General features: G+C 44.2%; 2 protein-coding genes across 6 annotated transcripts in view; both read left to right on the top strand.

Annotated features, from left to right (window-relative positions):
• The first annotated feature begins 798 nt into the window (after positions 1-798).
• Positions 799-21,601, top strand: LOC149321669 (C-terminal-binding protein 2-like). The gene is made up of 9 exons (XM_089526644.1): positions 799-1,194; positions 7,313-7,467; positions 9,467-9,611; positions 11,728-11,934; positions 13,252-13,466; positions 14,138-14,268; positions 14,397-14,524; positions 15,452-15,566; positions 16,731-21,601. Exons 1-9 carry the CDS (start codon positions 1,146-1,148, stop codon positions 16,897-16,899), a joined length of 1,314 nt encoding a protein of 437 aa, XP_089382770.1. The 5' UTR covers positions 799-1,145; the 3' UTR covers positions 16,900-21,601.
• A 2,570-nt stretch (positions 21,602-24,171) lies between these two features.
• Positions 24,172-25,434, top strand: part of KDM3B (lysine demethylase 3B) — a 73,265-nt gene continuing 72,002 nt past the window's right edge. For 2 of the 5 annotated variants that reach the window (XM_089526617.1, XM_089526622.1), the window contains exon 1: positions 24,176-24,469. In XM_089526617.1, the coding sequence (XP_089382743.1) occupies positions 24,287-24,469 (183 nt within the window). In that variant the 5' untranslated portion in view covers positions 24,176-24,286. Of the gene's footprint in view, positions 24,470-25,434 lie in introns of all 5 variants that reach the window. The other 3 variants (XM_089526628.1, XM_089526610.1, XM_089526636.1) reach the window with 2 other exon arrangements.

The following is a 25,434-nucleotide window of genomic DNA, read 5'->3' as shown; positions in this document are numbered from 1 at the left end:
TTCTTATGTAGCTCTGGCCCAGTGGTCCCCAAACTGTGGCCCTTGAGAGATGTTGGACTTCATCTCCCAGAAGCCTCGGCCAAGTTGGACCAACAGTCTGGGATTGTGGGGGCCGAAGTCCAAAGTCCCTTAAAGAGCAGAGTTTGGGGACCACTGAGTGGCCTTCCGCACGTGCCTCTGCTGCAGACTCTCTCCATACAGGGCCCTCCATGCGCCCCTCCGCCTCCTCCTCCTCCTCCATGGCGAGGGAAAGAGCCGCCAGGTGCCCCAGGGAGGACCAGGACACAGAGTGAAAGGAAGAGGCTGGCAGCAGGAGCCTTCCTAGGCTGCTTCAGCCGACTTCCTCGGGGGCATATGGCCTTGTGTCCAGGGAAGCTCCTGCTACTCGCTTCTTTCTTAGAGTCCATAGAGAGGGGTCTTGTGGCACAGTGGCTCCAGACTCAACCTTTGGGCCTCCAGATGTTTTGGACTTCAGTTCCCAGAAGCCCCAGTCAGAGTGTTCCTTGTTCAGGCATTCTGGGAGAGGCCCAAAGGCTGAGGACCACTGTAAATGTAGCACCTTTGAGGCTGACTGACTGAAGGGAAGCGTGAGCCTCGGCAGACTCCAGCCGACTTCCTCGGAGCCATTTGGGGGAATGGAGTGGAAGCCAGGCCCAGAGATACAGCGGAACAAACAAGCAAACAAAAGGCGAGGAGGGGGCGGGGCCGGGGGCGGGGCCAGCGCGCCGGAAGGAAGTGCCCGGGCGGGATCGGAAGGGGGCGGCGTCTTCCTCGTCGCCGCCGCTCTGGGCGCCGGCACTCTATGGCTGCGGCGCGGCCTGTTGCGCTCCGGCTTTGACGGGGGTCGGGTTCTGCGGCGGCCCAGTCCAGCCCTTCCGCTTCCTTCCTGGAGGCCGGTAGCGGAGGCGGCGAGAGAGAGAGACCGGTTCAGTGGAGGGCCCGCCCTGCCCTCAGTCCTGAGGGGGCCCTGTCACTCAAGCGCCAGTGTCCGCGAGGCAGAGAGAGAGAGAGCGCGCAGCAGCAGCAGCAGCAGGAGGAGGAGGAGGAGGGGGCTGCGCGCGCCTGCCTTCCGCTCCCTCCCTCCCTCCCTCCCTCCCTCCCCCAGGAGCCAAGGTCCCTCTTGAGGAGAGGCCCCGCCGTGCCCCATGGACAGGCACAAAGTCAAGCGCCAGAGGCTGGACCGCATCTGCGAAGGTACAGACCCCCCCCAAGGGCCAGCCCCTCCAGCCCCCTTCTGCCATGCAGGGAACCTCAACCAGAGCACCCCTGGGACCGAGGGCCATCCAGCCTCTGCTTAGAGGCCTCCGGGGAGGGAGACTGCACCACGCTTCCACTGTCCAACAGCTTTTCTTCTAAGGGAGTTCCTCCGAATGTTCAACTGGAATCTCTTTTCCTGGAGCTCACATCCATTGCTTTGGGTCCTAGTCTCAGGAGCAGCAGAAAGCAAGCTTGCTCCCTCCTCAATATGACATCCTTTCACATATTTAAACAGGGCTATCATATCACCTCTTAACCTTCTTTTCTCCAGGCTAAACATCCCCAGCTCCCTAAGTTGTTCCTCATAGGACATGGTTTCCAGACCCTTCACCATTTTTGTCACCCTCCTTTGGACACATGGCTCCAGTTTCTCAATGTCCTTTTTGAATTGTGGCACCCAGAACTGGACACAATATTCCAGGTGGGGCCTGACCAAAGCAGAATAGAGTGGCACTATTACTTCCCTTGATCTAGACACTATACTTCTATGGATGCAGCCTAGAATCACATTGGCCGTTTTAGGTAGGTAGAGCACACACAGTCCAAGTCCCAGATCTCCTGCAGCAGCATGGAGGAGGAGGAGGAGGAGGAGGAGGAGGAGGAGGAGGAGGGGGGTTTGGGTCTGTGAGAGGAGGGCCTGGGAGGGATCCTTCCTTCCTTCCAAGACTGGAAAGGGGAGAGGCTGGACAGATGCAGGACCAATTTCCTTACACATACACCCCATCCTCCAGAAGTAAATCCTCCTTTGGAGGTTTTTAAATGGAGGATTTAGGCAGCTGGGTGTGTTCAGAACTGGACACATTGTTATCCCAGGTGACACTTGACCAAAGCAGAATAGAGCAGCATTATCCCTTCACTTGATCTATATTTAAAGGGGGCTATCAGGGTTAAGAGGTGCCAAGATAACCCTCTTTGAATATATACCTTGGGAAGTAATGGCACCACTCTGTTCTGCCTTGGTCAAGCATCATCTGGAATAATATTGCATCCACTTCTGGGAACCACACTGCAAGAAGGATGTGGACAAACCAGAGCATGTCCAAAGGAGGGCAACTAAAATGGTGAAAGGTCTGGAAACCATGCCCTATGAGAGTCACTTAGAGAGCTGGGGATGTTTAGACTGGAGAAGAGAATGTTAGGAGGTGATATGATAGCCCTGTTTAAGTATTTGAAGGGATGTCATATTGAGGAGGGAGCAAGCTTGTTTTCTACTGCTCCAGATAATAGGACCCAGAGCAATGGATACAAGCTACACTAAAAGAAATTCCATCTCAACATTAGGAGGAACTTACTGACAGTCAGGGCTGTTCGACAGTGGAACAGACATTCCATCAGAATGTGGTGGAGTCTCCTTATTTAGAGGTCTTTAAACAGAGGCTGGATGGCCATCTGTCCCAGGGGCTGCTTTGGTTGTGAGTTCCTGCATGGCAGATTGGGGTTGGGCTGGATGGCTTTGGGGTCTCTTCCAATTCTATGATCTGGGCTCTTTCTGTGTGCCCCCTTTCAGTCCTCCCTGCAGTGCCACCCAGTGAAGGTTGGGCAATGTCGCTGTCCCTGTGGAGGTTGCAGCAGCTTGGTTAAAACCTGCTGGTGGGTCCAGGCTGCAGAGACCTGATCTTTTCCTCTCATCACCTGTAGTGGGGGCTGGGAATAAAGTAACTTTAAAAGAATTGGAGGTGGGGATGCATGTTGAATTTTCAACGCGATTCCCACCAGGGTCATCAGTTCCAGGAAATAGTTCCCCAAACTAAGGGATCTGTCCAGTATGGAAAGGAGGAGAAGCTGTTAATTTTATTATTGGTATAAATCAGCAGGTGTACAAAAATATGCGATGGAGGGTGTGTGTGAAAAGGGGTCACTAGAAGCCTAGTAGCTGGTTTGTGTTTCCATCAGGGAGCATCTTAGCCGGAAAGTGTTGTTGCAGCTTTGGATAGGTGCTTCCAATCTCATAGTGGAAACAACAGGTGTTGCTGAAAAGTAGAGAAAGCTAGACACAGCCTTTCTTAAAACTTAAACAAACATGCTAGCTGACAGTTGAACTCCCTTTCTGACTGTGCAGTGTGTCATAGAGTTGAAAGAGAACACAAGGGCCACCCAGTCCTCCATCCCCATTCTGCTATGCAGGAACTCACAATCAACCCCCACCCCCGGACTGATGACTGTCTAGCCTCTGATTAAAAACCTCCAAAGAAGAAGACTTCCCCACTCTCTGAGACAGCATGTTCCACTGGCAAACAGCTCTTACCATCAGGAAGTTCTTCCTAATGTTTGCATTCATTGCTCCAGGTGCTGTTCTCTGGAGCAGCAGAAAATAAGCTTGTTCCATCCTCAATATGACACCCCTTCAAATATTTAAATAGGGCGATCATATCAGTTTTTAACCTTCTCTTCTCCAGGCTAAACATACCCAGCTCCCTAAGTCGTTTCTTATAGGGTGTGGTTTCCAGATCTTGTTGGTGTCCTTTTTTTCTCACTTGGACTGTACTCTTTGACAATATTGATATAGTTTTTGGGGTAATTTCCCCCTCACATCTCCATTCCCCAGTTTCTCATGTCAATTACCACTCGCCTGCCTGCTTGTGAGGTGACACAGCGGAAACTGAGTGGTGGAACTGGCTCATTATATATTTCAAAGCAGTTGTTTATTTTCTTGGGCTAACTGGCTGCCTGCAAGGTTATTTTAGACATGTTTAAAGAAAGTATGGAAAAAAGAAGAATGCCTTAAATGTCGTAGTGCAAATGTATGGTTACCTTCAAACAGAAAGAGTAGTAAGGAGAAGGGTTTCATAGATAACTCAGCTGCTGTTTGCTATTATGTTTTCTTAATTCACAGTAAGTGGTTGTCTTATCATGTAATTAGTTCTTTTTAGTGCCCAACAATGACTTCTCATTAGGATATTAAAACACATGGAACGGCCCTTGAAGAAACTGTTCTGGGTATAGTGAGCTATAGCCTGACATGCCACTTTAGAAATCATTCCCAGACGTCCTTCCTATGTGAAGGAGATACAAGAAGTTGGTGATGCAGTTCAAATGTGTCTCTCTTTTCCCTTTTGTAGTGACTGATCTTCTAACTGAGCTTCTAACTCGTTGACAGTCAGCCCAGGTTTTTGCCAACAAGATCACCTCATATATAAGCACACATCCTCATGTGCACTCATTGATCCAGTTGTGGGAAGGGAGATTTTTCAGAAGCCTTTTTGCTTCTGTAGAACCTTTTTCTCAAAAGCACATACCAGGAAAAGATTGATCGCTGTCATGCAAGCTGTCTTTGTCTTGTATTGCAGCATTCCCCTGTGTATGTTTATTGGATAGTAAGCTCTGATCAGTTCAGTGAAATTTATACCCATGTAAGGGATTTATATCTTTGCTCAATTCCCCCACAAGAGTAAAAGATGACCTAGCCTATCACAGGCAAGGTGAGCCCATCACATCTTCTGCCACCTGTTAGAACAAACTGATGTGTTTCCATCATGTTTCTTCAGATAGAACTAGAGTAGGTATGTAGGTATGTACTCTTGCCTCTGTGGTGGGCAGATGCTCAAAGCCCCTGTCTGGTACAGAGATAAAGTGCCTCTGCTTCCTATCACTAGGTGGATGGCGCATACAGGAATATGAACTTACCTTTTGTCTCGGCTAGCTTTGAGCTGTGGCGAGATGTGTTGTTTCCTGCCCCATGTATGCAGCTCCAGACCTAGAATAGGAGAGATGAGTAACTGATCTGTTGGCCCTTGTAGCTATGTAAATGGCCCTTGATGTGCAGCTTCCTTTCTTCTTTGTCTTTCATTTTGGAGTGCTCATAATGAAAAGGTTTAGTAATTCTTGCTGTGCATAAATTTACAGTGATACTGAGATACCAGCTTCATCTGTGTGTATCTTTTCTTTTCAGTCAATACTGTAAAGACATCTAATTATAATATCTTGAAAAAGTTGTGTATTACTATGTTTCATCATTGTTCCTTAATTCAGATAATCCATTGTTTTGTTGTCTTCCAGAGATGAACTGTAGCTGCCATTTTTAGTCTAGAATTAGACTGTTTCCTAATAGTTACTTTAGAGCTGCAAAAAATACTATATGAGACTGATATAGAAGAAATTGATATGGACTGTAATGATAATCCCCTTCTCACCACCCACCTCAAAATTTCCTAGAATTCTGATACTGTTTCTGTTGATTTTTAGCTCTCTTCGCAAATTGCTCTTAAATGTGTTTCCTTCAGTTTAAGGAAACGTATGAAAACTGAATCCTTCAGATGTATTTCTTTTTCCATATATCTTTTGGGTTGCATCATTGTGTGAATGGTTGTCATTACTAGTATATTATTATTATTATTATTATTATTATTATTATTATTATTAAATATTTATAACCTGCCTTATATTAAAGATATCAGGGCAGCTTACAAAAAGTATTAAAACAAGGTTATAAAACAATACAATACAATAATTAAATTAGCTAAAAACATATCAAACAGCAATAATAAGAACAGATTTAAAAGCTTTTAAATCTACGCACATGTATATCTGGGTTGAATGAATGAGGACCAAAGGTTTTGATGAACAGCCTTTATTCCATATTCTGACTTAAGACAACCTGTCAAGATGTTGTAGATGAGGATTTCTAAATAGAGTAGTACTTGTTGTATATAAAATCTGTAAGTCCACTGTGTCATGTTAATGCTGCTTTATAAAGAAAACAGGAAGAGTTTTGAAACCGTTATACATGCTCTGGTAACCTCTCGATTAGATTTCTGTAATGCGCTTTACATGGGGCAACCCTTGTACCATACCCGGAAGCTTCAATTAGTGCAGAATATGGCTGCTCGGCTGGTTACTGGATGTTCCAGGGCCAGCCATATAACACCAGTCCTAAAAGATCTCCATTGGCTGCCTATTCGCTTCCGGGCCGAATACAAGGTGTTGGTTATCACCTATAAAGCCCTAAATGGCTTGGGCCCAGGGTACTTGGAGGACCGCCTCTCCCCATACAATCCGCCCCGCACTCTCAGGTCTGGTGAAAGACATCTTTTAAGAGTTCCAGACGCTCGATATGTATCAGCTCAGAGGGCTTTCTCTATTTCGGCCCCTCAGCTCTGGAACTCCCTCCCCAATGAGCTCCGTACTTCCACCTCCCTCGATGCTTTCAAGAAGAACTTGAAGACTTTTTTGTTTCGCCAGGCTTTCCCCCCCCGTGAGCCTTGTGGTCATTCTTTTCCCCGTGGCAATGTTTTTGTGTATTCCATTCTACACAGCCACTTGTATAGGGTGTTGTTAGTTGTTTTTTGTTTTTGTTTTTACTGTTCTTAATTATTAACCTAAAGGACCGCCTCTCCCCATACATTCCGCCTCGCACCCTCAGAACGTCTGGGCAGCAGCTACTGAAGGTGCCTGGGGCTGGATTAGCCTCCACCTCTCGGAGGACGTTTTCCACAGCTGCCCCAGCCCTTTGGAACGCGCTGCCCACAGAGCTCCGCTCGTCTACCACCCTGGCCCAATTTAGGAAGGATCTTAAAACCTTCCTATTCCAACAGGCATTCCCCGAATAGTTACCCTGTGGGCCTCCCTCCTCTTTCGTGGCCAAGAGGTTGGGCTATGGGGCTTTTATTGTTGGTTTTGTTTTTAATTTGTATTTTATTCTTGTATGTATTTTAATATGTTGTATTTTGTGTTGTAAGCCGCCCTGATCGAAGGAAGGGCGGCATATAAATAAAAATTTTATTATTATTATTATTATTATTTAACTTTGTATTATTTCATGCTAATGTTTCAATTGTCTTACTCTTTGATGTACACCGCTGTGATCGCTGGAATAGCGGTATAGAAATAAAATTTTATTATTATTATTATTATTATTATTATTATTCTCCAACTTTATGTGGCACTATCAGGGATTGAATGTGAGACCATCATGCAGACACATGATCTACCACTTCCCTGAATTCCTCCCAACCCTTGTAATTCAAATGTCATTTGTTCTCACTATTAGTTCTTAATGCTCTTGGGCTAGCACTTCTATAGAAATCTGTTTTCACATTTTTATATTTTTCTTCTATAGGTATAAGGCCACCAATTGGTAATGGTCCCATGCCAGCTCGTCCGTTGGTTGCCCTTCTTGATGGCAGGGATTGCACTGTAGAGATGCCTATCCTGAAAGATGTAGCCACAGTTGCTTTCTGTGATGCACAGTCAACTCAGGAAATTCATGAAAAGGTAAATGTGCTGGAACAAATGGAGATTTCTTGTTCCAGTTAGGAACTGGCAATCTGAACCAGGAGTTTGCCGATTTTGCTTTTCATTTTCATAGCTAGCCATTGATAGTACTCCATTCCAGCCCCCCTCCAATCCTGGAGAAAGCCAGTGTACTGGAGAGAATTGGGGGAAAGATGAATGTTTCCCTGGCAGTAGAATTTAAAGATATAGCCGTGTTTGTCTGTAGAATCAGTACGTAGAGAGATCTTGTCGCACCTTTGAGACTGACAGAAAGAAATTGGCAGCATGAGCTTTCGTAGACTTCAGTCTACTTCCTCAGATGCATTTGGTGGAGTGGTAGTCAGGTATAGACATATATATGTCATTTGTATGTGAGGATGTCAATACAAATTACAGTACAGTGGTACCCCGGGATACGAAAGCACCGCCTTACGAAATTCCCGGGATACGAAAAAATTCCAAAGAAAAAAACTGTTCCGGGTTACGGTTTTTTTTTCGGGTTACGAAAAAAAAATTTGGTGCTTTTCGGCGCGATTTCACACGAAATCGCGGCTTTCGCTATTAGCGCCTATGGGCTATTCGGCTAGCGAAAGTTTCCGGGTTACGAAAGCGGCAGCGGAACCAATTAATTTCGTAACCCGGGGGCCGACTGTATAAGTCCTTTGTGTATGGAAATGAAGTTGCAGATCCAATTTTGACGATTGTTGTTAGTGCACAAAGACATAGAAAACTGTCTTTATGTGTGGAGATGAAGTGCCAGATCCAGTTTTGCAATGGGACTAGCCTGTGGTGAGGGGAACAGATGAATGTAGGGCACCCCTATAAGGATTAGGTCAGATAGTGTTGAAGTGTGTGTAGTGTGTCAGGAAACCATTGTCTTTGTTCAACCCATAGTTTGTGACCACAAACTACAGTCCCTCAGCAATGGATTGAACAAAGACAATGGTTTCCTGACACACAACATGCACTTCAACACTATCTGACCCCATCCTCATGGGGGTGCCCTATATTCATCTATTCCCCTCACAACAGGCTACTTCCATTGCAAAACTGGATCTGCCATTTCATCTCCATGCACAAGGACCAGTTTCCTATGTCTTTGTGCACTAACAACCATAGTTGGAATTGGACCCGCAAATTCATTTCCATGCACAAAGGATTTGTAATTTGTATTGACATCGTCACATACTAATAGCACATATATGTCTGTGCCTGGCTTCCACTCCACCAAATAGATCTGAGGAAGTAGACTGAAGGTTACGAAAGCTCATGCTGTCAATTTATTTCTTTCAGTTAGTCTCAAAGGTGCTACAACTTTTCTCTGACTATATTGAGATCTTGCAGAAGGTATATTGAGATCTTGCAGAGGAGCCCTGGTGGCGCAGTGGTTAAATGCCTGTACTGCAGCCACTTACTCAAAACCACAAGGTTGTGAGTTCAAGACCAGCAAAAAGGGCTCAAGCTTGACTCAGGCTTGCATCCTTCCGAGGTCGCTAAAATGAGTACCCAGATTGTTGGGGGCAAATTAGCTTACAGTTGTAAACCGCTTAGACACTGCTTAGGCGGTATGAAGCGGTATATAAATGAAGCTTGTTTGTTTGTTTGTATAAGCTTTGCTTGATTGTTTCTGTGTGCTGGAAAAGGCCAGTCAGAAGAAAGAAAACAGCTCCCCTCTCTTGCTTTTACTATGAACTCAAGAATTTGGAAGAAAAGGGGTGGGTTCTTTCTTTGGAAGAAATGAGTTAATATTTGTGCCATTTTCAGAAACATTGCAGAAAGTTTGAAGAAGTCAGACATTCCCTTCCCTGGGCTGTCTGGAATTCAAAGAACTGGGGGAGGGGAGTCTTTGTGTTGGGCTTATGGGATGAGACAGGACCACTCTGCAGAGTGGGATGGGGTATTTCCTGTTGGGAAGCAAACAAGTGGGTTTGCAAATCCTGATCTGACTAGTTCTTATCCTGTGGAGCAAGCATTATCCTATTGTTCTGTCTTCCTCTAGGTGCTAAATGAAGCTGTTGGGGCTCTGATGTACCACACCATTACCTTGTCCCGCCAGGACCTGGAGAAGTTCAAAGCTCTCCGGGTTATTGTGCGAATTGGCAGTGGCTATGACAATGTGGATATCAAGTCAGCTGCAGAATTAGGTATGGTGATCCCTCTGTGTGTGTGTGTGTGTGTGTGTGTGTGTGTGTTTAAAATGTGAATACATAGAGTTGGGGGGAAACATCCACTATCTCTATGTTTGCTGGGTCTAAATTGGAGGTCAGTGAAACACCTACATTTCTGAGAAGCAATCAGAATGCTTACTATTAGTATATTTGCAAAGCATTCCTGTAAATATAATTACAACTTTATTAATAAAGGGGGCAGAGAAGAGCACATGGACATCTTTGGGATGATGCACTGCAGTGAAGTGATAAATCAACATGTGCATTTTGATTCTTAATGTTGCCCATCTTTGAACTGTCACTCTCTTTAGCAAATAACTTTAGTAATAATAATAATAATAGACAGAGATATGATTATATGCAGTTATCAGTTCCATCCCAGAAGAGAAAGGTGATGTATACATTAAATAATAAATAAATACTTTTATATGATGTGTTAGTTTTTTAAAGTTGCATATTTTAATGCACCTTGTTATTGTGATAACATTTCAATATATACTGTATATTTGTAATAAATTGTTAGATTGCTCTCAGAAGAACCCCTGTTTATATGTTACAAATACAATATAAATTAAATGTTTTAGAAAGAAAGGAACTGAAGTTGAGCAGTTAAACAAATCTTGCCAAGAAAATCCTGTGATAGGTTTGCCTTAGGGTTGCTGTAAGTTGGAAATGACTTGAAAGCAGTAGCGTCACTGCAGGGGTGAGGGGGGTGACAGCCGGTTTATCCCTGGCCCTCCCTAGGGCCTGGAGGCTTCTCCCTGGCCTGTCCTGGGGCGCACAGGGCATCCCCAAGGCCCGGTGGCTTCTCCCTGGCCTGTCCCGGGGGCACGCGGGGCATCCCCAGCCTTCCGTGGGGCCCTATGGCTTCTCCTCGGCTTTTCCTGGGGGGTGCATGGGCATCCTCTGCCCTCCCCGAGGCCCGGTGGCTTTTACCCAGCCCTTCCCAGGGATTCATGGCTGCTCCCTGTGGGCACATGGGCATGTCCAGTCACACACATGCGTGTACTACCAGAATTTCTGCCTCAAAAATCCCGCCCCCAGAAGTGCTGCCCCCCCCCAGTCATTACTGACCACATCGAGTGACACCAACCCTAGGGATGCCACCGCTTGAAGGCACACAGTGACAACAACAATAATTCTTAATCAGGTGTGTTTTGGCTTAAGGTGTTGATTACTTAAATAAGCAGACCTCAGTGTAGCTTATTAAACAAAGGGGTATGCAGTTAATGGTGAAAACAAGTGTAAACTATTTGTGTTGCTATGATTTTAAAATAGCAAGAATTTAATCTATCTTTGTAAATAACAGAGAGAGATTTTACTGATTTATTTCAATGTTAAGGTTCTAGTCAGTACACTGTTATCATGCTGAATTACCTTTAGAGAGAGAGAAAAAATGCACTCTAACTTTGTGGTCTTCTTTAAGTTTTGAAATTAAGCCAATTTAATGCCCCAGTGAATGTCCTTGCACTGTTACTTGCAGGCTATGATAACTTTTAAGAACAATTTTCAAAACAAAATTGTGTAGAGTTGGCATTCTACCCTTTGGGATATGGGGATGGATTGTAGAGTACTTGTTATTATTATTAACTTGTCTTGCATAGTTCCTCCCAAGTTCATTCCCTTCACTATCCAGTTAAAATGGGCTTAGGTGATGAAGTTGGGAAAGACCTCTGTCACTGTTTCTAAGCAGCTTCTGCCAGTCAGTGGAAAAAAAGGATTGAGCTATATAGGTTGACTGTTTGCATCTGTTTAATACAGGTTTGAAAGCCCTATGCAAATGATCAGCTTGGAACTCTGGCATTATCAATCTCTTGACAGCCTGCTAATCTTGGAGGAAGAGACAGATAAGGGGATGTCAGAACAGTGGGACCCTACCCACCACTGGCATGTGGCCTTCATTTGATTATGTTTAGGAATCTGGCCCTAGATTTTCCACATGTACTCTACATGATAGTCAGTTTGGGAATGGGGTAGTATGGAATGTTGAATAAGGTAGAATGATTTGTGTTTGTTGCCCTAAAGTGTTGAGATCTTTTCTTGGTCTGGGTGAGGCATTGAAGGATTATACTTCTTTGCCTCTTCTCCTTAGGCATTGCGGTGTGTAACATCCCTTCTTCTTCTGTGGAAGAGACAGCTGATTCTACCTTCTGCCACATTCTGAACCTTTATCGCCGTGTTACCTGGCTCCACCAGGCTATGCGAGAAGGAAGCAGAGCCTCAAGTATGGAGCAAATAAGAGAAGTCGCTGGAGGTGCTGTGCGTATCCGTGGTGAGACCTTGGGCATCATTGGACTTGGTAAGAAATTGCTGCTTTAGAGATACTGGGTCCTTTAGATCAGTGGTTCCCAACCTTCCTAATCCTGCGACCCTTTAATACAGTTCCTCATGTTGTGGTGACCCAAACCCATGAAATTATTTTCGTTGCTACTTCATAACTGTAATTAAATAGGTGTTTTCCAATGGTCTTAGGCGGCCCCCTTGAAAGGGTCATTCGACCCCCAAAGGGGTCCCAACCCACAGGTTGGGAACCACTGTTTTAGATTTAATGATCTGGCCCTATATTGAACAAACAGTTAAGGAGCTTTGTAGTCTCCTTGCCCCCATCTTGTGTACAAATTTTCTCCCTCATTTCTTGGTCTGAGGCAAGCTATTTGAACTATTGTGGTTCAACAAGCAGGAAGAAGAAGCAAGATGAAACTACCAGGACTGTCATTTAGCACCTAATATCCTATTTTTACAATTTTTAATGTCCCCATTAGCCTTCTTAAATTGGGAAAATTAATTTCTATTTCCACATGTCAAAATATAGTTGAATATTCTGACGCCTAGGAACAGAAAATACTCTTATTGGACCAGATCAGTAATTCATCTAGTTGAGTATTTTGTATTCTGACTGGTGGTGTTTAACACCTCAAGGAGAGGTCTTGCTAGTTGAGATTTTTTTATTTATTTTAGGCATGGGGATTATATAGTCCGCAGCTGCATGCAGCCTTTTGGGGGTGTTCAATGTAGCCTCTGGATCCCCCAAACTGCCTGACATACCCAAATATTTTCAACCAAACGCAAACTGCTTGAATTCCGATTACGCCTTTTAATTCCATTTTGAGGGACCTCACACCCCAAAAGAGGGGGAAAAAAGGCCCCAAATGCATCCTAACATATCTGGGAGTGCTGAAACATCACTGGGTGTCTAAAATGGAGTTACACTGGCACAACATAGCCCTTTAGGGTGCTAGAGGATCCCTGAATGGCTCTATATCATATCTGTGTACTTCATGTAATGTAAAATCTAGCCTTCCAGGGAGTCCCATAAATAATTACATTAAATTGAAACTTCAAATTGTTTTCTGCAGGCCCTTTTCTAAATCTTCTGGTATTATGCATAATCACTTCCAGTCCATTCATTACTGACTCTTCCTGTAGTATACATGTGAAGCAGAAGATCCCAGAATGCACTATATGTCTTCCCACTGCTGCTCTGTTCTTTAAAAAAGGTTTTAGAAGTTTTTCCTGAACTGTGTCTCTTGGAATTCCATGTCTCCTCTCAGAAATTATCTGTTGATTGAAATCATGCTGTGTTACACTTAAGAAAAAACAATTTCCTTTCTTTAAGGTCGAGTTGGGCAGGCAGTTTCCCTGCGAGCAAAACCCTTTGGCTTCAATGTGGTTTTCTATGATCCATATCTGCCTGATGGAGTGGAGCGTTCCCTGGGCCTGCAGCGGATGGCCACTCTACAAGATCTGCTAATGCACAGTGATTGTATCACATTGCACTGCAGTCTAAATGAACACAATCACCACCTCATCAATGACTTCACCATTAAACAGGTGCAGCTTTGCATTTTGCTGGGAATAGAAGTTGCTGCTATGAAAGTTTCATGACAGCTGGGACTATGTGGATCTGGTGCTTGCATTTTTGCTGAGCCTGATGTCTTATGGGATATAGGAACAGATGGATTCTGCTATTAAAAAATGTGAATTTTAATTTTAGGTTGTAGCGTAGATGTAAGCAACTGATTGTGTAGATTAAATCAGTGGCAGTGAAAGCAAGATTCTGTTTAACTAAACAACTCTAATTTTTTTTGTTTTCATGCTTTTGCTGGTTTTCCCACTCACTGCTCTTTCAAAGTTCTCTCTGCCTTTTTAGATCTATTCAGGTTTTTTTAATTTTTAATTTTGAAAATTTCACAAACACACATCATAGAAAAAAATTCTGCATGGCTTCAGAACTTCTGGAAATTTTACATCTTTAATCTTAATCTTTTGAGTGATGTTGAGTCTCAATTGTGCCTTATAATTAGGAAAGGGTATACTCTTCCTACTATTACACATGAAGACACTACAACAAATCAGTACCATCACTGACGCCACTCTGACAACCCCATACATATGTTAAACTGTGCACTGTTTTAATTTTCCTAATATTCCAACACTGCGATTTGGATTCAAGAAAATAGTTAAAATTCACTATTTATGTTTTTGTATTTTATTTTCTTCAGATGCGTCAAGGCTGCCTTCTGGTGAATACAGCTCGTGGAGGACTGGTGGAAGAGAAAGCTCTTGCTCAGGCTCTCAAAGAGGGGAGGATCAGAGGGGCAGCATTGGATGTGCATGAATCAGAGCCCTTCAGGTAACAACTACATTGTCATCCTGTTGTGCTACTGTCATGTCTCACTTTTCAAATAGGATACTTCTTCCTCTGGGTCTTAAGTCTGCTGGGAATTATAACAAAAACATACCTGTTTCTCTACATCACAGCTTTGCAAATGGGCCCCTAAAAGATGCTCCCAATGTGATCTGTACACCTCATACAGCCTGGTATAGTGAACAGGCTTCCATTGAGTCTAGAGAGGAAGCGGCTAAGGAGATCCGAAGAGCCATCACAGGTAACTGAGAAGACAGATCTACGGTCACTTCTGAGATTGCTTCCCTGGGACAGGTTTATACAGAGGAATATTCCCCATAGTTTCTTAACTTAGAATTTTTGCAGTGGAATTCTTTCTTAAATCATTGGATTTCTTTTACTTGTGAATTAAAGAAAGGAAGTGGGAATCCCCTATTTTGTCTCAAGAACTGTGCTTCTTCATGGTTACACTTTTGTGTAACCAGAACTGGGTAAATCAAAACAAATATGTCAGAACACCCAGATCTCTGTCATATATGAAAGTAATTTATTCACACACAATTATTCAGTTGCGGTCCCTCATCCTGCCCTGCGCATGCCATGAGAAACTCCGGGAGGCTTTTTTCATGTTTGATTGCCACATGAGGAGGAGATTTTCAGAGGGAGGTTACAGGACAGTTCCCCCTCCCCTCCCCTCCCTGATTGTATCATTTAAACTTTTAGTCAAAGTTTTCTTTGGTGCCATTTGATCTTTTTTTTAATGTTAGATGATATTGGTGGGTAGGAAGGTTGTGGGCCTAGTGAGAAAGGCCCAGCATTCAACATCCAGTCCATTGGCTGGAGGTTACCCAAACCTGATTTAGGCTGTTCACACTCTATGCTTATCCTCCATTGTTTGGAGTATATTTGGAGATACCTCTGTATGGACTGATGCCTTGGAGAATTTTTCTGAAGCAGATTTGTGTATACCAAGACTGGGTACTTAGTATCTTCTGTTGAAGGGGTCCTTTCACATTAACCTTGCATTAAGGTGGAAACAAACAGTCATTTCTTGTTACTGCACATTGTTCATTTGTATTTTTGCTGCTTGCTTTTTCTTGCATCCTTTAGTCCTGTGAGTTGGAGAACATTTCCCTTCATGGCTTGCCACTGCCATCATCTATTTCTGCGTTTCCTTTCTTTGTTGTAGGTCACATACCTGACTCTTTGAGGAACTGTGTTAATAAGGAGTACTTGCTTTTGGCAGCTCAGTGGTCCAGCATTGATCCTGCAGCTGTGCATCCCGAACTTAATGGAGCTTACAGGTAAAATGTGCATGCATTCTTGCCAACAACTTCTTGTATGGGTTATGTATCCATACCTTACTTTTCTGACCATAATCCTTTTATTTGGCTTTATAACACTCTAGACTGCCTGTGATGGTCACTCTTGAGCAAAGAGGTCTTACTTAAGTGAATCAGAACTTCAGAACTACTTTTTTCCAGATTAGTTCCTAGCTGGTTGTATTTGTAGTGATTTTAAGATGGAGCTTTGTCTCTGCAAGAATGAGAGCAAATCTAGTTTCTTGGTGCATATTAACCTTGCTGGTGGGAAGATGAGATTTGTCTAGGACAGGGGTTACCAACCTGGGGGTCGCGACCCCTTCACGGGGGTCGCCAGGTTGGGAATCCCCCCACCTCTCCCTCCCCTTTTCTCCGCGGGTGCTGGCGCTAGCGTAGGCACCATGTGGGAAAAAGGGGAGGGGGAGGGGCTCCCTCCTCTTTCCCTTCTCCCTGCAAAGGCTGGCCCTGGCACAGGCCCTGGCAAGGAGAAGGGGATGGGGGCGGGGGTCCTCCTCCCTCCCTTCCTGCAGCTGCCAGACAGCCACAGGGAGGCAGGGAAGGGGGCGGGCATCCTCCTCCTCCCCCTCCCTTTCCACGGCTGCCAGACAGCTGCGGGGAGGCAGGGAAGGGGGTGGGGGTCGCCTCCTCCTCTCCCTCCCTTCCCGCGGTTGCCAGACAACCGCGGGGAGGAAGGGACGATCGGGGCTGCCTCCTCCTCTTCTCCCCGCGGCTGCCAGGCAACCACAGGGAGAAGGGGAAGGGACTGCAAGCCCCAGAGGCCTTTGTGGCCGGAAGTCCCACCCCTTCTCCCCTGGTGGCCTCCCTAATTGGTTGGGAGGCTGGAAAGGGGCGGGACTTCCGGCCGCAAAGCTTGCTGGGGCTTGTAGGCTGCTGGTAGTCCCGCCCCTTCCTGGCCTCCCAACCTATCAGGGGGGCCATGGGCAGGACTTTCCTCCCCAAAGGGGGTCGCGGCCCAACAAAGGTTGGGAACCGCTGGTCTAGGAGTTCATGTCATTTTGCAACAGCCATCATTGCTTGATTTCTGAGTACGTTTTATACCATGTCAGGAAGTATTTACAATGAAACATTAATGGCAATACCTACCAAAGGTATATATAGTCACTGTGTGTTTTATTTTTGTCACAGGTTTGCTCCAGGAGTAGTTGGAGTAGCAAATCCTGGGCTGCCAGAGCCATCAGTAGAGGGTATTGTACCTCATGGCATTCCCTCCGTGTCTCATTCTGCACCACATACTCCTTCTCCAGGAGAGTCAAGCAAATTGGAGCCAGACAGAGAAGTCTCCACTGACCAGTAGCATCTCTGTTGTATTTTTCATCCCTCATAAGAAAACAGGAGAGGCCTTCTGTTTTTAGGACATATTATGACCCCCTGGACTGTTTCCTGTTCACTCTGGACAGGAGAATGCATTTCATTGTTGGCAAATTCTAGCTCTTGCCTTTAAGCAGGTATTTTATAACAGATTTAGTTTAACTTTCTTGATGAATCTCTTTTCCTGTCTGGGGCAATGAAGCAATGAATTTTCATCTTCTTGGTAATATTTAGTTTGTTAAAAGTTCCCATGCACCTGCTTCCAGTGGTGGTATACTGTAGAACAGTACATGGCTGAACACTGAGAACTCCAGTAAATCCAGGGATGGTGTGGTTTGTTTTAAAGTGACTTCTAAGGTTGAAGATCAGCTAAGTCTCAGGTATAGGTGACAAAGAACACTGTAATTATGCTGGGTATGGGGAGCCATGCATGTGGGTTATTTGGAAGCAAAAAAGAGAGCCCTTGCTCAGTTTTGGGCACGTACTGCTCTAATCCTGCCCACATTCTTTAATTGATGTGGCTAGTGGATTATTTTTTGCAAGGAAGGTAAGCATAAATAATGATAAAAGCCAGTGTGAATTAGAAATTCTACCTAGAATTGTGATTTGTGTTCAGAGCATGTACCAAGAATCAGTTCAGTTGTCTTGACAGACAAAATGCTTACAGAATTATAGAAAGGTTCGACTGAGATTTGGGCCCAGCTCAGGGATTGAGAACTCAGATCCACATAGAGAGATAGAAAGAACTTCAGAATTCAGCACTTCAAGTTATATAAATGTCTGTCCTTTGCACACAAATAGTGCAAATTTGCTACAAGAAGATGATTATGCTGAAATCCTAGGAGTTAGTCTCTTTGACCTATCTCTTAACATGCATCAAATGCCAAGGTTAGGATTGTTCCCTTTGATATTATTTAGTGTGAAATGTCCCAGTTGTGTGTGCTGAATCTTCATTTTCCTTACCTCAGCCCTTTTCTGTAAATTGAGCCTTGTCTTGCAACAACAACAAAATCACCAAAACTCCCTATTAGATCCTGCAGAAAGTTGTGTAGGTTCTTCTTCAAAAATTTAATTGCCTGTTCTGTGGTAGTTCTAAAGATTTTCTAATTTGGATGTATTTTAAAGAAGGCATTTAATCTTTTTTAGACAAAGAACTAGGGTAAATTGTTTTTCATGAAGGGGTAAATTTATTATTCCCAGGAACATTATCTCAGCAGCATATTTCATCATGAAACGAAATATTTATTCCTGTTGGAAGATAGCCTTGTCATGTTGCTTGGACTTCACAGTAATCTTTGACCATGAAACCAATATGAGTTTTAACCAATATGCCTAATACAGGCAACAGAGAAATTTTGAAATGAAGAATGGGATTTTTTTTCTGAGTAGAATCTACTTTTTTATTTTTCCAAATATAATTACCAGCCAGGTAACCTGGGAATTGGGTGGTAAGCGCTTATGTTATATGCTTGCTGCTAAAGTTAATAATAGGCTAACATGTTCCCAGACTTCACTGTTATTCTCCAAACAGTCTTACAAAAGTTACAGGGTTTGGTACAATGCCAAGCACTAACTAACAGGTGTGTATGCCCTTTAAACCAGGGGTGGGAATCATGCAGCTGTCCAAATGTTGTTGGACTGCAACTTCTAGACTTTTCTTGCATTGACTGTACTGCCTAGGGCTGCTGGGACTTGAAATCCAGCATTATCTGGAGAGTGCAGGATTCTCACCCCTATTTTAAAGTGAAGGAGGTGTTGAGAAAGAAGGAAATCTAACTTTTGTATTGTATAGGTTTGATTCTTTCCTTAAGATGATACATGGTTACCTGATAGTGTGTGCTTTTGTTAGAATGTGAATTGGAAGTGTTTGGTGTAGTGTAGGCTCTGATAGTGTGGGAGGCACAACAGCTTTATAATCTCTTGGATCATTATGACTACATATTTAAATTCACATACCTCTTGGGGTTGCTCAGGGTTTTTAGTAATATGTGTATGAGGGGCACACTAATAGACATTAGTGCCAAGTGTGGCAGTAAATGTGTGGGGAGCCTTTGAGTGAAGCCTCCAGCTCTGAAGAGCTTGAATTAGGAGAAAAAGCAGCAAGTTCCATTTTGTTTGTTTTTAAATTTAGTCTGTGGACTACTACAATCTAACTAATCTCAAATATAATCTCAGATTATATTTCCACTGGTGCGGGCATATAATAATGATAGATCCTTTAAAAGTTAAAGGATTGGGAATGGTCTGTGGGGCAAGACAAGCCCCTAGCTCTCGGCAGTCTTTGGGTGTGTAAATTTCCCCATCGTCTGGTTCTAAAATTTGGTTCATATCTGATTTAGCAAGGATTAATATTGGACAGATGTAAATCTAAATCAGAGTAAAGAGGCAAACAGAATGAGTCAGTGAGAGGAAACACAGCATATGATCTTGCTACTCTATTAGCCCTACTAAAGGTTCCACATTGTATTATGTCTGCACCAACCCTCAAAAAGTGATGTTCTCTGTATGTGGGCTGCTTTTATTAATCTGTGGAACATTTAACACATTTTTCATGCACTCCAGATGGCCCTAACACCAAGGGCTACTTCAGAAAGCAGTTCAAGTCTTTGCATATTTCTCTGCTAGTTCCCATCTCACTGCACCCAAGTTCTGATACATAATGTATACTATCCAAAGCCGTGGCATCTGATAATTTCCATGCCAGTGGGGCAGTGAATCCACTTCAGGTTTCAGTCTGAGCTTTAACCAGGTGCTGAGCTTGATTCCAAAAATAGTTTCAACACCCTGGGTCGCTCATTTAAAGTATAGTCTAAATCCCAGGACAGATTCACCATCCCACTGACACAGAAGCCTTTAGCTGCTAAATGGATAACTGTATTAGTCTGTTTCAGGAAATATGACAAAGATTACTGTGGCATATTTAATGCATTTATTATGCCCCTAGCTTTTGTACAACAGGTTCCACTTCATCAGATGCATGTAGCATAATCCTACAATAAGTGTGTATATACACTTTAGGATTTATACACCTGATAAAGATGCTGCTGCTATGCAGAACTGTATACCAGTATATACATGTTAGTCTTTAAGGTGCCACAACATTCTTTATTCATAATGCATAATATAAATGTGCATGTATTCATTTCTGCTTCTAATACTTTTCTCATCATGTTTGGATCGTTTTGCTGTGACTGAGACGGTAAAAAAAAATCCACAATGAGAGGATATGAAAATTGGGTTAATGAGACAAAGGGTAGGAAAAAAAGCTATGGAGGAAGAACAGATGACTGTAGATGTCTCCCTTTTAGTTCCTTAAACATGGCTAAATATGGATTTTATATTGTGATACTGAATACATACTGACTTTAGTAGAGTATGCCTCTACTAACCATGGTCCCCTGCCCTAGTAGAAGATACTGATGTGTTTCTTTGGCATCTTGCAACCTAGATAGTTTGTTCAGTGTGTTAAAACTGCCTCCTCAGTTGTGTCAACTATGGGTTGAGTATTCCTTCTGAAGAGAAGTAAAAAGATTATTGTCCCAGTGTCATACTGTATTATAAACAGAGTACATCAGCAATTTATTTTCCTGAACTTGCTTGTGGCAGTTTATCTTTTGTTTATAAGATTTCTGATCCAGGTCCCCAGCTGTCAGAATGCCCAAACTCTGTTACGTTGTCTGTTCAGGGAGTAGTGTAAGATACACTTAATTATAAGTGTCAGCTGTGTATTAGTAAGCAAGTTATTTTTTACACATGAATACCTCTAAAAACTTATCAGGTATAGCCTCCACATGGAGAGAGATTGGGATGGTCCCAGCTGGCTAGCACTGAGCCTCTTTAGAAACCATACAGGTTGGCATATAAAAACATATGTAAAAGTATATTTAACAGTGGTAGGGTTGTGTCAAGTCTCTGGATGCTGGAGGAGCATGATTTTTAAGCCTTAAGACCTCAAAAATAACCAGTATTACTGACCTATATTTGAGATTAAAGTGACTTTGAAATTACCAGGGTGGCTTTACTTGAGGGTCTAGATCAGATTTGAGTCTCTAGCTGGTTAAGCTTCTGTTCCAGAAAGCAGGACTGGTCAGGTGCTGATTAAAGTGCTCCAGCTGCTCTTCAATGGTATATTGCTAGTTAGAATTAGCTGTTGCCACAGGAAGCAGCAAACCTTGGGTACAAATGCAAACATAGTATTTCTCTCCTGACACCAGATATTGGTTCAGTAACCCTTTTCTCACATTATATAAATGTGCAACTCCTTGTTCCAAATTCTATGCATGTTGGGAGAAGAAAGAAGTAAGAGAAATAAAAACTCATGTTTCAGTTGCCTTTCTTCAGAATTAATGTGGAGCTTAATCCCAAAGAACGACTTTCCCAATATTGAGGCAGGAGTGTCCTGGGTCATGCCAAGCTTATCTGCAGGAGGAGCTCACTCTGTTCTAAGGTATATTCCGCTTGTCAGGTTTGCTGTTGCTGACCAGCTTTTTTTATAGAGGACTCAGAGTTTCAGAAATATATTTTTGTAGACAATAACTAAACTGTGAAACTTAAACAACAAAGCATGTAAAAGCATTTCCAACAACATTACCTGTACAGATGTTTTTCCCTTCCAACTCTCTCCCGCCTTTTGTTAGAAGTTTGACAATTTCTTGAATATATTTTAATAAATATTTCCTTTATGGTCACATGGGTCTTCGCATTTCAAAATGTTGCTTCATTTGGCTAGCGCTGATGGAATCTGTAATTTTCTTAAACCTCTACCTGTCCCTTCAGTTGCGACATCTGATGTTTTTCATCCCCTAAAATAAAATAAAAATCTGATAAATTTGGGAGGGATATTAAGATAGATTGAAGTCATAATGAAAGCCATTGTGTAAATACAAAAGTCCTCATATTTAAGGTATCCCCAAGACCTCTGTTGTTATCGGTGCCTACAAGGGAATTCAGTACTAACTGCAGTACTTTAAATGTAGCCATTTCTATATTTGGTGATAACAAAAGTGGTTAGTTTTTGATCCAGTTAAGTTGGTCAAATAGTAAATTTTGAGCACAGCTACATAAATTTCTTTATAAGATTTAAGTGTACTCATTGTAATAGTAACTTCAGTGTTTGTAATTCTCTATGAAAAGAAAGACAGAAGCAATTAGCCATTTTTGTATGCCATGCAAAAAAAAGGTACAGAAATTGTCATTTTAAATAAGAAAAGCATATGACAGTGTCATAGAACCATACAGGTGGAAGAGACCTCAAGGGCCCTCAAGTCCATCCCCTTGCCATGCAGGAATACACAATCAAAGCACCAGGGATGTAGCTAGGATTTTAGGAAGGGGGGGTCCAGACTAAGTGCCACCATTATAATAGGGCTTGGGTGTGGCGGCGCAGCAACACACACCATTCATTTTTCTAATGGAAGGGGGGGTCTGGACCCCAAGAACCCCCCCCCCTTGGCTACGTCCCTGAAATCACCCCAACAGATGGCCATTCATCTGTACATTTGTATATTCTCTGAAAAAAGCATTTCTTCAGAACAGGTGCAATGCTTTGAGAAGACTTCACAATTTTCAGTGCCAGCCGACATAATGTCTTGCTTTCATTATGATTGTCCGGACTTGTTAAAAATGCTACCTGTGAAAGCAACGTTAACCTTTCTTACTTTGACAGGTATTATTGTGTTACTGTGAAGACAGACCAGAAAACAGGGCAGGCCTTTTGTACTTTAGCTCAGCTAAAGGATGGTAAATTGTGTCCAGCCTTCCTCAAAACTCTGTGCCATCTTCATCAAAGTGTTAAAACTTAAAAGAATCCCTTATCTGTGTGAAGTGGGCCTTTTCAGAAGAGACTGAGGTACTATGTTGGAGATACTGTTTAATGGAGGACAAAAACCATGGACAGCTACAAGCCTTTATAGCTACATTTTACTTCCAGCATGGCATAACTAACGTCCAAAACACACTGCAGAAATAATCCAATTTGAGAGTGGTTTAATTGCTTTGGCTTAATGCTAGGGAATGCTGGGAACTGTAGTTTTTGTGAGACATTTAGCCTCCACTGCCAGAGAGCTCCGGTGTCCCAATCTCCAGGATTCCTTAGCACTGAGCCAGGGCAGTTAAAGCAGTCTCAAACTGGATTTTATAGTGTTGTTATTTTAGTTTTAAAGAAGGGGGATAAGGGGATTATGTGATTTTAGTATGTATGTATTGTACTTATGTATTTTAATTGCAACCCGCCTAGATCCTTTGGAGAGGCAGGATATAAATAAAACATTATTATTATTATATTTATTTATTTATTTCTGCTGTGTGTTTTGGAGCTAAGACTCTGGACACCCAGGGTTTAATCCCAGCTCAGTCATGAAAACCTGCTGGATGGCCATGGGCAAGTCATGCTCTCTCAGCCTAAGGGCAAACCTTCTCTGAACAAACCTTGACAAGAAAACTTCATGATAGCTTGGCCTTAAGAGTCTCCATAAATCAGAAATGACTTGAAGGCATAGTTGTTGTTGGATGGGGGGGGGGGGGGTGTTGGGCTATGTGGACATATTCTAGAAGAGTTTATTCCTGGTGTTTTGCTGGCATCTGTGGCTGGCGTCTTCAGAGAATGCTCAGGAATAAACTCTTTCAGAACATGGCCACATAGCCCCAAACCACCCCCCCCAAAAAAAAACCCCTATGCCTTCAAGTTGTTTCTGATCATGAGGTTTTCTTGTCAATGTTTGTTCAGAGTTTTGCTTTGAAGCTGAGAGTGTGACTCTTGCCCAAGGCAAACCAGTGGGTTTTCGTGGCTGCTGTGGGTGCCTGCCATGAAATCCTTTGCCTTCAGACTTGAAGGCACGCAATGACAACTCCTTTCAGTATTATTAATTTATACATGTATTAATCCAGTGTTATTATTTTATTAGTGTAACTCCCTTCCTCCCGCTCCAGGGGCTGGATATCAGTTGCTGGGGGCACATTTAAACAGGAGGGTTTATGTCCTCTGTGTGTGTGGGCTGACAGTACTATGAGCAACAGAGCTAGGCCTTGGGCCTGGTCCAGCTGCAGGACTCTCTGCTTGAGGGCTGGCGCAGTCACAGCGCCCCCTACCGACAAAGCCAGGTAGAATGGCCTCTCAGGGCAAAAGCGTCGCAGGGCAGCGGTGCATGCCGGGAGCGGAGAAGTAAATAAATAGAGGAGGCCCGCGCGGTGTATGCCGGGACGCAAAACAAGGGGAAGGTTCGGGGGCGGCGCGGGGCACGCCGGGAGTCGGAGGGGGAGGCTGGCTGCTGGCGCGGGGCACGCCGGGAGGAGCAGGGCGGCTGTGGTTCGGGGGACCCTGCTCTCAGGGCTCCAGCTTCCTTCGCGGCGAAGGCGAAGGCGGCCGTTGGGCGGGGATGGCGGACGCGGCGGCCTCCCCGGTGGGGAAGCGACTCCTGCTCTTGCTGGTGGCTGGGCAGGGAGAGAGCGAGGGCACGGAGCCTGGGCCTGGGCCTGGGCCTGGGCCTGCGCTCCCCTCCCGGGCCTGGAGGAGCGGCACCGTCAGGGCCATGAGCGGCGCTGTGCCCCAGGACTTAGCGGTGAGTCTGGCAGGGAGGCCCGGAGGGTGATAGTACAAAGGCTGCACCCACACTGGAGGGATAGCCCGGTTTGGCACCGCTTTTAACTGGTCTGGCTCAAGGCTATGGAATTCTGGGAGGTGGAGTATGTTGCCCGCTCTGGGCCCCACAGCAAACTCCAACTCCCAGAATCCCATAGCCTTGAGCCAGAAAATGGCTAAAGCGGTGCCAAACCGGGCTATCTCTCCAGTGCGGCTGCAGCCTTTGTATTACCCTCCAGGGCTGGGACTCCATCGGAGGAGGAGGAGGAGGGCTTTCTCCGCTTCCCTCCCTTCCCCTTCCCCTCCTCCTCCTCCTCCTTATCTGGCTGCTGCAGGGTCTCTTGTTGCCGGGCGGAGATCTCGGGTTTCAGCTGCCGCGTTTGGGCGACCTTCGTCCCTTCCGTCGCAGGACCCTCCCTTTTGTCCGTTCGCCTCGGAAAGCTGAGGAAGGGAAGGGAAACGAAGAAGAAGGAGAAGCATTAGCTCCCCGCCGTGGTTCAGGGCTGTTTAGTTCCTGGGTATGGAAGGGGTGGCACCCTCGCTGGGTCTTATAGGTAGAGAGGCCTTGCAGCCCCTTTGAGACTCCCTGAGAGAAAGCAGTTGCCAGCATCAGCCTTCCCAGACTCACGCTTTACTTCCTCAGATGCATTTGGGGTCTTATAGGAAGCCCCACGCTCCTCCTATAAGATTTCCTGTTTTGGAGCACTGGTTCTGTTTCTTAGGCTTAAGGTGGCCTTAAATGGTGGTTCTTTGGTGAGAGAGGTTTCTCTTAATAGGTGTGGCTTCTATCAGAGTTATGGAAGCACGGTTTTATAAGCCTTCATTCTTGGGTTGTGTAGAAGAGACCATCTCAACTTACTGGTCTGCTCTGCTGTGCAAAATGGGGAAGGGGAAATGCTGCTAGCTGACTCTTTTCTTGGTGTGCCGTGAATGGGAAGGGCAGCT

Source organism: Sceloporus occidentalis, unplaced genomic scaffold, assembly GCF_023333645.1.
Source record: "Sceloporus occidentalis isolate IW3139 unplaced genomic scaffold, rSceOcc1.0.p SCAF_1, whole genome shotgun sequence".
Lineage (NCBI taxonomy): Eukaryota > Metazoa > Chordata > Lepidosauria > Squamata > Phrynosomatidae > Sceloporus > Sceloporus occidentalis.
Note: the sequence above shows the minus strand (reverse complement) of the source record. Positions and strands in the feature narration are given on the sequence as shown.

Excerpts from the sequence above, each read along its gene's own strand:
- LOC149321669 (XM_089526644.1), top strand. The coding sequence starts at position 1,146 with ATGGACAGGCACAAAGTCAAGCGCCAGAGGCTGGACCGCATCTGCGAA. Across the intron at positions 9,612-11,727 it reads CAAGTCAGCTGCAGAATTAG|GCATTGCGGTGTGTAACATC; the intron begins GTATGGTGATCC and ends TCTTCTCCTTAG. Across the intron at positions 14,269-14,396 it reads CATGAATCAGAGCCCTTCAG|CTTTGCAAATGGGCCCCTAA; the intron begins GTAACAACTACA and ends TCTACATCACAG.